This window comes from Nannobrachium achirus (assembly GCF_963921795.1).
Source record: "Nannobrachium achirus genome assembly, chromosome: 8".
Classification (NCBI taxonomy): domain Eukaryota; kingdom Metazoa; phylum Chordata; class Actinopteri; order Myctophiformes; family Myctophidae; genus Nannobrachium; species Nannobrachium achirus.
In genome coordinates, this window is record NC_137817.1 from 17,122,515 (window position 1) to 17,134,883 (window position 12,369).

A 12,369-nucleotide genomic window follows, 5' to 3' on the forward strand; every position below is an offset into this window, starting at 1 on the left:
AACAAATGCTTGCAATGGATTCAGCATCATGACAAACCCCTAGTTAGACCCCTCATATCCTACTTAAAGCAGCTTCTTTTTTTTCTGGGTATTTTACTCCTGTATAGAAAGTCGATGAGAGCCCAACTTGATTTGGCCACTGTGGGTATTTGCCATGAGCAGATCATGGTAGATTTTCTATCCTGGCCAGTAGACCTAATTTCCTGACAGAATCAGTTGAAAAACTAAATAATACAATTTTGTCCAACCTCTCTGCCTTATATTTATCGGAATAACATGGCTGAAACCCAATTTCAACCTTTTTTGTGACCTTTGACCAATGGCTCAGTTACCCCCTAAGATGAATCTACATTGGCCACCTTTCCCAAACGTTCATTTTATTCCATGCAGCTGTTGACTGCTGTTATAATATTGTTCATCTGCTACAGAGGCTGCCATTGTAATCTTTTGTGTGAATGTTGACATTTCAGTCAAGTAGTTCTGAAAAGGTATCAGGAGGTAATTTCTTTAGATTTTACAAGATGTTTTTAGTATGGTTCTCAGGTCTAAGTGGGTTAACCATAATGCTATTTTGGAAGAAAGTTTAGACTGCTGAGAGGTAGAGTACATACACTACAGTAATAATTGATTATTATGCTATAGTGCTGGGCTTTACACTTAAACCTAGAGTAGTCATTTAGCAATTCAACAGGATGTGCAATTAGGGGACGTGTAAGATTTAACAATAAACATTCTAAACACAGGACAAACTATAAGGCCATTTATTTTGTTCTTTTTTTATATTGTGATTGTGACTTTATTTTTATTTTTTATTGCTAGCACATTTATTTGTTTGCTTTTAATGAAGCTTTATAAGGCAATGCTTACTTTACAGCAATGCAATTACTCATTGTTGGAGCATCTGATAGGTGTAAAAGTTTATGTGACTTTGAACTCTAATTAGAGCTCCAAAGTTTCCAAAACAGTCGCAGCTTTCTCAAACTGATTAATTTTCTTTCTCTTGCCTTCCCCCCCCCTCCAGAACTGCTGCTACTGAAGGTTCTAGCTATTATTGCCAATTCTAAAATGCCTGCCAACATCGAAAAGTGAGTATGTGTACACTATAGCCAATTGGCATGTGGCCGAAACTGTCTTGTTGTCGAAACTGCCTTTTATTATTAGCACTCAAGTGCTGCTGATCACCAGACTGCTGGGGCTGGTAGCTGGGTTGGTATATGGGCTGCTAGCCAGTCTGCTGGTCTCATAGCCGGGCTCTTAGCCAGTCTGTTGCTCCTTGCCAGGGCCACTTCGATGCTGAATGACAGCAGGGTTTCTATCAAAGTTCACTTTTATTTCCGGTGCGTCAACAGACATGTACCGGTACATTATTGTTGTGCATCAAGCTACTCATGTACACTGTTGTGCAACATGTTATTGTGAGTATTGTGTTTTTGTTGATACACTGGAAATATAAGTGAAACTTCAAGGGCCCGACCCCATAACTCTCAGAGTTACAGACCTGTAAGGGCTCTCAAGGAACCCTGAGAGTCCCTTGAACCCACTTTGAGGACCACTGTTTGACAATCGGGTCAGGCAGACGATCCTTATCATTCCGCAGTCTCATTGCACTGGGAGCAAATGACTACTTGAAAATGTTATTTGTTCGGTGTGCTACCGACTGCGCCAGCGTGCCCCTTGACTGCTTGAATCTTTAGTGGACTGGACATCCTAGGAAGAAAAAAAACTCACTGAATGAGCTTTTGTGTGATTGCTATTCTTTCAAGCTAGACTACTCTTCCACACTCTTTGAATGCTACAGAGAGTTTGTGACTATACGCCTTGTAAAAGCCACGAACATGAAGCTGTCATCTGCTATTAAACTGGAAGGGTACAAGGAAGTACAGTACAAGCAACAAGCAAGCTAGATAGGCTTCAGCAAATTATGTCGATTTTATATTTTTAGATTGATGTAGATTAGGATTTTTGACTGCAAAGACAAAAAGGAAGTAGGCACTTTCAGCGCTTCCGATATACAGAGATATGCATTTAGGACACACATGGGCAACATGCGGCAGTAACATGAGGTGCAAGGTGCATATCAGATAAGATAAGATACAGTATAAATTTATAGGCTAATTTAAAAGTTGAAATGACATTGACGCAGATTATATTATGTAACTATAATATGTTTTATTGTAGGCCAGAGTACACCAGCGTGATACAGCTGTCTTGTTGTGAAAGGACCTCATTGTAAAGTTAGTTTGGCATGTCTACCAAATTCATGCAGTTTGAACATATTGTTATGTGTTATGTGTTTCAAGTATCAATTATACAACAGGTAGTCGGGCTCTCAATGGAAAACAGGCTCTCCAACCGTGCATATAACGAGCACAGATGCACGGTCTCTCATCAAGTAAAGAAATCAGCTGCGTTGGTCACGAAAGACCGCAAGCGCTCCTCTCTCCCCACACTATGCTAGGCGGCTAGGCAGCCTAGGCTAGCGGTTTTCATGTGACGTTTAGGGACATAGTAGCTAAATGTGGCATTAAAAAATTGCAAATTCCTATCGAATATCTTAATTACAATGAAATTAAGTTGACGTGTTTTTTTTAAGGGCAACAGTTGTATAATAGACCGTTTGTCAGCCTTCTGATTGGTCCCTGAGACTCCCTGACTGGCCAACCAGAAAAAAACATTCACTTTTTGCTATCGGGGGTGGAGTTTGTGCAGTGGAGAATGTTGAATGTGTCTTTCAAGAACTGTCCGCACTGCGCGACACGGAGATCGGCCGGTACGGTGATAGCGACGGCAAGCGTCAAGCGATCTCGCTCATCATAACGAATAAGCTTCAACAAACTAGTTCACATGTACCTTATCAATGGTCTAAGAGTCACGATTGGGTACATATAATTTAAATGGGCAGAATTACGAAAAGCCAGCCTATTATGTGAGGAGAAACATTCTCTCTGTCCTCTTCCTAGTACCCAAGATGCAATGCGCTTCTCTTTCTATCTCTTATCCAGAGGATTAAACTAATTAAAACATTTATTTTTCGGGGGAAAACTACTGTTTTGCTATGTAATTACTGTACCTTTTTCTTCCCTTTTTATTAATATCACGTAGATGTGTTTTTTGTGGTACTTTATATAGCTGTAATGAGGCTATGAAGGGAAAAAAAATCGCATCCACTACCACTATAAAAGAATCTGCAAAGAGGATTCTGTCCCACTGGGATTAAACAAATTAAAACATATATTTTCGGGTAAATCCCCTGTTTTGCAATGTAACTACTGTACCTTTGTCTTCCCTTTTTATTAATATCACCTAGGTGTTTTTCCTTTGGTACTTTATATAGCTGTAATGAGGCTATGAAGGGGGGAAAAAATCCCATCCACTTCCACTATAAAAACAATCTGCCCAGGGTTAATGTCCCATCATAGTAACAGGGCAGAATGGGGCGGGATTTGCAAAAGGGTTTATTGCAATAGAGGAGCAGTGATGCTCGGCGGAACTCGCCTACGGCTCGTTCCTGACCGCATCACTGTCGTGCAAATAATTCAGTTATCCCACACCCTCTCGTGTAATATTGCTTAATTAAATTGTACAATGTGTGGCCCTTCACTCACTTTATCGAGGTCTGTATGGCCCTCTGGAAATTAATGCTGCCCACCCCTGATTTAGGAGGAAGCGTTAGAAAATTGTGTGAGCCGGACTGTCTCAACAGTGCACCCAATGGAACTGGCTTTCTCACAATTTAGACATCCAGAGAGCGACTTAAAAGTGTGAATCAGTCAACTAAATGACATGAGCCCTAATCAACAAAGGACAGGATAAATAGTGTAGAGTGCAAAGGGCTTCAAGTGCTTCAAGTGTAGTGCTTCAAAGAAACTAGGATACCAGGTAAACATCAAACCTAGCATCTGTATAAACATGCCACTAAATACTAAGTAGCATTCTCAGCATTTGCGGTCAAGCAAAACAAATGAAAATAACCAAATGTGAACAATGAACCGCCATACATCTGCACAGTATATTAACTACCAGCTATCAAAAAAGGTGACAAGAAGGGATGAAAGAGGAATGCTGGAGGGAGGTGCAGTCTGAAAAGGTACGTTTTCAGACTGCAGTGGAAAATGGGGAGTCTGGAGTTCTGACTGCAAGCGAGGAGTTTATTCCACAGTTTGGGAGCCAGGAGGAGGGAGAAAAAAAAATCCAGGACGTGTGGAGCGTTGGCCAGGGTGTTTTAGGGAAGGTTCAAACAGACTTCCTGTGTTAGCTGATATAAATGAGCGGGAAGGGGCGTGGCCTTGTTCTCCCAGCCTTTGTGCTTTGTCTGGTTTACTTTCCAGATAATAAAAGCATACAGTAGTAGCTGTCTGAGGATGTGTTTTGTGAAAGGAGGTCAATTTAACCTGTGTGTGTGTGTGTGTGTGTGTGTGTGTGTGTGTGTGTGTGTGTGTGTGTGTGTGTGTGTGTGTGTGCGCGCGTGCGTGCGTGCGTGCGTGCGTGTGTGTCTATTTCTCCACAGTCTTGACTGCAGAACCTGCGTAGTCATAGGCAACGGCTTTGCCATTAAAAACAGCTCCTTGGGGAGTGTAATCAACAAATACGACGTGGTCATCCGGTAAGCCATGGTGAAATAGTTTCATTTAACGCTCAATTTGTTTCATCATGTTGCCAGAGTGCATAGCAAATTCAAAACAGCATCGTCATTTTAACCTCTCTTCAGAATTGGTATAATGTGCTGTAATCCACTCCTCAGAACATGTTTGTTCTTTGAACAGCTGCCTCAATGACTCATCACCTTGGCTTAATCCCTTGGATTTGAGCTTTGTGATGATATAAGATAGAAGACTGTACAATATTCTAACTGGGCCAAACCTTATACATTATAAGCATTAAGCACTTAATACATGTAACAGGATGTGACTAATAAATGATAGGAAAATGCAATGGATGCATTCATAAACAACAGCCAAGTCAGAGAATATAGTGCCTCTGGTCATGAATCAAAATACTCGCGAATATTTCACCTCAAAACTATTCCTTTTACAGTAGTCGACGCCTCCTTATTTATGTGAATTAAACATTAAACCGACCTTTGAATGATTAATCGTGGACCTTTGAATGCCTAAAATGCCACTGTACAAGTTCACCTACAATGGATAACTTGTACTGAAGAACAGCTAAATCTCAAAAGTCTTGGGATTTATTGCTTTTGTGAAGATTAACACTCTGCTTTTTTGTCTCAATATGCGATATTGTAGTAATGGTTGACATTGTTATTAATGTCAACCATACTTTTGGATTTGTGAGCCTATAATCTTTTATGGTGTGTTAGTTATAGGGGGATTTTAGATCTCTGTAACAGAATGTTGTATCATGCAATACTGCTAACTGCAATGCAAGTACCGCCAGGATACTGTCAGCTAGATGTATTCCAACAACATGCGCTCTCTGTGTTGTTGGAAGAGAGATTTATGAGAAAGTGAAAAAAAAAAAAAAGACAAAAATCTGTCATCTGCCCAACAGGTGTGTTAAGAGTGCCTTGCCATGCAAAGGCAATTAACCACATTCAATGTCCTGCTCCAAAGCAATGAAAAATATTATTAGGCTGTATGACAATCTGACCCTATTACAAAGCCTTGGTCCCAGCAACAGTTAGGTCAAGTTAGACCGTTTTTTTAATATAAAGGAGCAGTGGGGGATTTAGTTTTACCCCGGGACAAAAGCATTGCAAATCAGATTTATAGCCTTTGAATGAACACATGCATTTGGAGCCTTTTGTAAGCCTCTTTTCCAACAGCCTGTAGTTTGGCCTGGTCACAGTGTACTTTAACCCCCATCATCACCCTCCTCCTTGCGTGCGTGCGTGCGTGCGTTCGTGCGTGCGTGCGTGCGTGCGTGCGTGCGTGCGTGCGAGAGAGAGAGAGAAAATTTACATTTCTATTCATTCCACCCCATTGCTTTTGAAATGTGATTACATTACAGAAAACCTAACTAGAGTTGGAAATGTGTGCTCCTCTTTGAGATCCCTGCCAGGCCGGGTTGCCTACCCAGGGCTGTGTCAGTAGTGTGGTGTAGCCGTCAGGACACGAGGAAACATCGTGATCCAAAGAATTCAAGTGCTACAGTTACCCAGAACTCTGTTTTCCCTGCAGCTTCCTCATGTCCTAATAAATGCACCAGGGGTCTTCAACGTTTTCAGGCCAAGGACCCCTTAGTTGTGAGAGAGATGAAGCAGGGACCCCACAACCTTTTCATAGATTCCATATAGTTTAATTGTTTGACAGCACGATCATCAGTGTATTTTGGATTCTTTCAACTTGTGTTTTCAGACATTTAACCACTTGAACCGAACTTTAACTCTGTACTTAGTCTGCTCTTTTTCCCCTCTACACCAAACCTCTTTGCCGAAAATAGCAGATCTACAAGCTCTCAACGCCTCGCAGCGCGAGGCGTTGTGAGCTTGTAGATCTGCTATTTTCGGCTAAAGTTCTCAGAATATGGACGCTAGAGGGTTCGGGTTAGGGTTAGGGTAAATGGATAATATAAAAGCGGGAAAAAAAAACTTTCTATCACTCAAAGATTTGGAGGACCCTTTGTAGTAACTCTGAGGACCCCCTAGGGGTTCCCGGACCCCCTGTTGAAAACCCATGAGCTGCACCCATAACGACTGACTGACACAGCCCTGGGTTGGCCTCCCGGCCTGAATGGGGCCTGGAAATAGCCATAACAAGTCAATGCCAAAACATGTCACAAGCCAATAGGCCTGAGAACTCAAGTCTGTCTCCTATATCCCTATGTCAGGCTGAATGATGCCCCGGTGAGGGGCTACGAGGAAGATGTGGGCAACAAGACCACCATGAGGATGTTCTACCCCGAGTCGGCATCCTACAACCCTTCCCAACACAATCACCCCAGCACGCTCATGGTTCTGGTGCCTTTCAAACAGCAGGACCTGCGCTGGCTGAAAGAGATCCTCTACGATGAGAAGAGGGTACTGCATATGTGTGAGAGTGCATGCACACTCCACCTCACAAGCATTATCTTATAGTCACATATCGTCACTGTCAGGCTGAAACCTTGTATCTCACCTCGTAAGTTTCAAATTTGTACACTTTTTCGCAAAGTAAAGCACTGCTTCATCACACAAGGCCGTAGCAACAAAAGTAGTGAAAACAGCCGATCTACAAGCACACAACGCCTCGCGGTGCGAGGCGTTGTGTGCTTGTAGATCGGCTGTTTTCACGTGTTTAAATCATTTTAAAAATTATAAATACAAAACAAACAGTTTTGGACATACCGTACAAGGTTTCCGCCCGACGACGACAATATTATGCATACCCTTTGAGCTTCTTGTAATAATTTATATAACTGATTTAATTCTCTCTCTCTTGCACTCACACATGCACACACACACACACACACACACACACACACACACACACACACACACACACACACACACACACACACACACACACACACACCATTTAACATGCTCGCTGGTACTTGTCAGCCATCCATAACAGGGACAAATTCTTAGAGGGTTTAACTTCACTGACGTCAAAGCTCTTCAGCGTTAAATGTAGTTTCCACATCCAAAGTCACCCACTCCATAGCTCGGGGCCCCTCTGGCCTTTTTAGTGCTGATAGTTGCAGGGTCATTACCCTCTAATTTGCACACTGACTTTCAGTTCTCCGAGAGAACTGAGGAGTGAGAGGCTCAATAGCATCTAAATTTGCCCTAATGAATTCCTTTGTGCAGACCAAATAAAATGCAAGTCGACTCTCACACGGTAACCGGTAAAGTCGTGGACTGAAAGAAACTCGCAGAGATTTTTTATTCTTGTATTTGTTTTACTGAGAATAAGGTTAGAAATACCTTTAGGATTAGGCCTACGCATATCTTTCTGAGGTTAAGATTAAGAATATGGAGCGGTTTTGGCACCGTTTTATTGAGGTTAAGATTAGGAATACAGGGTATGCGCATGCATAAAGTGAATGGCAAATCGAGTGGCAAATCGAGTGGCAAAGTGAGTGGCAAAGTGAGTATAACATTGTTTAATGCAATCTAATAGGACTCTTCTGTTTGGATGTGTGGGCTGTCAAGGCCAGAAAGTAGTTTTTGCCACTCATGTAAGCATTCCTGCATAACTTCCGGGTATGATGATGATGTCATGCGCATACCCTCTATAGGTTTAACCATTTAGGCATAGTTTACAGAGTTATAAATGGATATTAAGGATCTCAAACGAAAATAACAAATAAGCCTTGCCTTTATACCCAAGTTTCTTTTTAGTTGACATTGTATCAGTGAACTGTACTGTCATGAAACTGTACCTTTTCCTATCCAAAACTTCGAATAAATACCTCAATCAATCAATCAATCAATCAATCAAAAGCCATAAACCATCAGCCCAGGCGAGTTTCTTTCCGGCGACTCTTCTGGTATTCACTCCCTTTCTCACCTCTGTTTTTCTGTCTCCCATCATCTATCTTTGTGTGTGTGTGTGTGTGTGTGTGTGTGTGTGTGTGTGTGTGTGTGTGTGTGTGTGTGTGTGTGTGTGTGTGTGTGTGTGTGTGTGTGTGTGTGTGTGTCAGGTGAGGAAAGGCTTCTGGCGGCCCCCTCCCCAGATCTGGCTTGGTGAAACCAGTAACATCAGAGTCCTGGACCCTCACTTCATACACCAGACTGCAGAGAGGCTGCTCCAGATCCCTCTGTTTCCCAAGAATAAACAGGTGATCAATCATTTCCCTTTTGAATCACATAGTAAGGGGATATCTTCAGAAATAGTGTCAAATCCTGGAATAAATTCCTTACCAAAAAATGTCTTCACCAATGTGTTTGTAAAGGACTCTAGTAACACATCTCACAAAGACTGAAATTCAGTTTCCCTAGGAGAATCCTTGACAGCTGCTGAAAGTTGGGGTCCTATTAAATTAACTATACAGGATAAAACATACCAAAATAAATATGCTTTAAGTAGCATGTGAGGGGTCAAACTAGGGGGTTTTCATGATTCTGAATCCATTACAAGCACTTGTTTTGCACAAAAAAACATGTCAAGGACCCTCAAATTGATATTTATTTGGCCACGGAACCCCCGTCCGAATTTGTATTAGGCCGTCAAGGCATTGCCTACATACAACAATAGATTGTGCGTTGTGAGCTTGTAGATTGTCTATTTTCTATGTGTGCGTTTTCCTAGGATGACAAAGGGATAACCACGGGGGCTTGTAGATCTGCTATTTTTGAAAAATCGTGAAAAAAGGTCTAAGAAGGTCTAAGTTTTCAAAAAAAAAAATATATATATATGTTTCTATGTCAGTGGTGCTCATAGCTGAATGCTTAGGGAGACGGCCTGGGCAACCAGAGCCCTTGGTTGTCCCAGGTTCGATTCCAGGCCAGGCCAGCAATGTCGATGTGTGTCCCTGAGCAAGTCTCTTAACCCCTAATTGCTCACATGCGCCTTGTGGGCAGCGGATCAGCTGGGTTGGGCTGAAAATACTGAATTTTCCTCGCGGGAGGAAATAGTTATCTATTACCACCCTGTTTCATCCTAGGAAAATCGCACATTTTAATTGTAATTTAGGGCATATAAAACATATGTAGCCGTTCAGATATCTTATTTTACATCAATTTCACTAGTAAGAGACCACACCTCTGCTCAAGTTTAACAGATTTTATTGAACAATAAGTATGAATGGATGGATGGATGAGGGAAGGATGAGGAACCCAGGTAGGGCGGGACTCAGGGTGGGGGTGTAGTCTCTGGAGAGGACAGCCATCGATGCTCACTCGGAGAGCAGTCGTCTCACATTGCCCCCCTGGGTTCCTATAGAAATAGAGACAGTAGGAGGAAGAGCGGGAATTGAGGAGGAAGGAGGAGGTTGGGGTGGAGGAGGATGTTTGTTCTATAGTGGAACAGAACAGAGAAGCCGGTCGAGAGAACGCAGGTGTATTTATATATACTGTGGTGATTGCACCATTCGTCGTTTTAATCTAGAGTCGTATCATTGTTATGCAGATGACACGCAGCTGTACTATTCTTTTAAATCGTCGGACTATAATAAGTTGTCTATTTTAAAAGAATGTTTAGCGTCCATCAAGGACTGGATGTCGCATAATTTTCTCCAACTGAACCCAGACAAGACAGAAGTCCTGATTATAGGACATGAGAGCATTCAAAATGATATACAGCAGTTTATGGGCGTATCAACCACTAATTTTACCAAGAGCTCAACAAACCTGGGTGTGCTGTTCGATCAGAAATTGAGCTTTGAACCCCATGTGAAGAAGGGAGTGCAGACGTGCTTCTTCCAATTAAGAAATGTTGCCAAAATCAAATCACTTTTATCATTACAGGACTAGGAAAAACTACTGTATTCATGCTTTTATTTCATCCCGTTTAGATTTTTGTAATTCCCTTTTTACTACACTGTGTTCCTCATCCATGCATCGTCTACAACTAGTACAGAATGCAGCAGGTAGGCTTTTAACTAATACATACAGAAGGTCACACATTACTCCGGTGCTTAAAGCATTACACTGGCTACCAATAGACAATAGACAGAATTATTTTTAAGATTTTATTAATTACTTTTAAAGCTATATGCGGACTGAGTCCTACGTATATTTCGGAATTATTGCACCCTAAGGTCAATAGACGAGTACTCAGGTCGTCCAACAAAGGCCTTCTCGACATCCCTACTACTAAGCTGATCACAAAAGGTGATCGAGCTTTAAAAAAAGTTGCACCTACGTTATGGAATGACCATTAGCTTTAAAAAATGCAGAGTCAGTCGATGCTTTCAAAAGACTGCTAAAAGCGTATTTGTTCCGCAAGCATTTTTGTTAGTAGCACTGATTGCTACTGATTGCTACAAGTGCTTTTCAAATAAACTTCCCTACCTTACCTTACCACCAAGGATTGGCTGTGGTGAGTGGAGGCATCTGTAGTGGATACGGGTGATTGTGAATGGGGAGTGGCTAATGAGTGAAGGCTGTGTGGTAGCTTGGGAACGGGGAGTGGCTGAGATAAGCAGAGGTTGGCCTCTATTCCTAAACCTTGTTAACACAACTCCATATTGTTCATGTGAACTGGTTTGTTTATGCTTATTTGTAAAAATCGCTATGATTTATCACTCGTTTTCCACCGCGGCTCTCTTCCTCGTTTACTCAATGCGAGTGTGGGGGCGGGCAGGGCAGGCACAGAGATCAGTGAACAAAATGCTATTGGCCCGGAGTCTCCCGGCTAGTGTATCCCCGCCCTTCTGCTCCAAAGAATGGCTGTGTTCAGTTAGGCTACATTTATATTGTTGCTATATTATCTAATTTGGCTGGGGACCTCTGGGGGTCCCTGGACTCCACTTTGAGAACCACTGCACTAGACTGCATGTGGTCTAATTCAATTACATTACAATTTTATTAAAGCGCCGAATCACAACAATTTGTCTCTAGACACTTTCCCCGCACTGACCTACTCTGATGTTATTCACTTGTGTTGGCCTACTGGAGGCAGCCACATAGTGACAATCCTTTCTCTTCTTTTCCTCCTTCTATCATGTTCAGGGGCGTCACAAGTGGGGGAAAAGTGGGACTAAGTTACTAGGGCCCAAGGTGGAGGAGCCTTAATAATTTTATACTTAAGGTTTCAAAAAATAGCAGATATACAAGCTCTGTGCCGCGCTGTGAGCTTGTAGATTTTTTTTTAAGTTGTGAAAGTGTGTGCAAATCTTTGAATATATGTATTTTTTAAGCGAACATTTGTAACTCAAATCATGCTTCTGGGGGGTCCCTGGAACTAAATATTTTTAGATGGGGGGTCTGTGGCCAAATACATATCATTTTGGGGGTCCTTCACATGGAAAAGTTCGAGCACCACTGACATAGAAACATAGTTTAAAAAAAAAAAATGTTCACACATTTTTCAAAAATAGCAGATCTACAAGCTTGCGGTGCTGCACTCAGTGCCACTCTGTTAGCTTGTATATCTGCTATTTTTCAATAGTTAAAGCACAAAATAATGCGTAATGCGTTCCCAGTCTAAATGCGTTCCCTCTGCCTATGAAGAACATTCATGGGGGACCCGCAGGGAATCCTTGTACCCAGGGCCCAGAATTTGGTGCGACACCCCTGATCATGTATTCCTTCTTTCCTTCATTCATTGTTTTATTCTGCCCATCCCCATTAAATCATGTTTTTAATCCCTTCATTAGTTTGATTGCTAATGCGTTTTATCTCCCTATACTTTCCGTCCTTCTTTCTTTTTGTTCTCTCGACCTTTCTTCATTCATACTGTACATCCATCCTTCTGTTAATTTATTTAAAAATTAATTCGATTGTTGCTTCCTTCCTTCCCTGAGGACCATTTTACCGTATAA

At 41.9% G+C, this 12,369-nt stretch overlaps 1 protein-coding gene across 2 annotated transcripts in view; it reads left to right on the top strand.

Annotated features, from left to right (window-relative positions):
- The window catches only part of st3gal4 (ST3 beta-galactoside alpha-2,3-sialyltransferase 4), a 73,523-nt gene that overhangs the window by 44,474 nt on the left and 16,680 nt on the right, over positions 1–12,369 (top strand). For both annotated transcript variants that reach the window (XM_080731569.1, XM_080731568.1), the window contains exons 6-9: positions 1,022–1,085; positions 4,508–4,603; positions 6,790–6,979; positions 8,587–8,724. In XM_080731569.1, the coding sequence (XP_080587695.1) occupies positions 1,022–1,085; positions 4,508–4,603; positions 6,790–6,979; positions 8,587–8,724 (488 nt within the window). The remainder of the gene's footprint in view (positions 1–1,021; positions 1,086–4,507; positions 4,604–6,789; positions 6,980–8,586; positions 8,725–12,369) is intronic.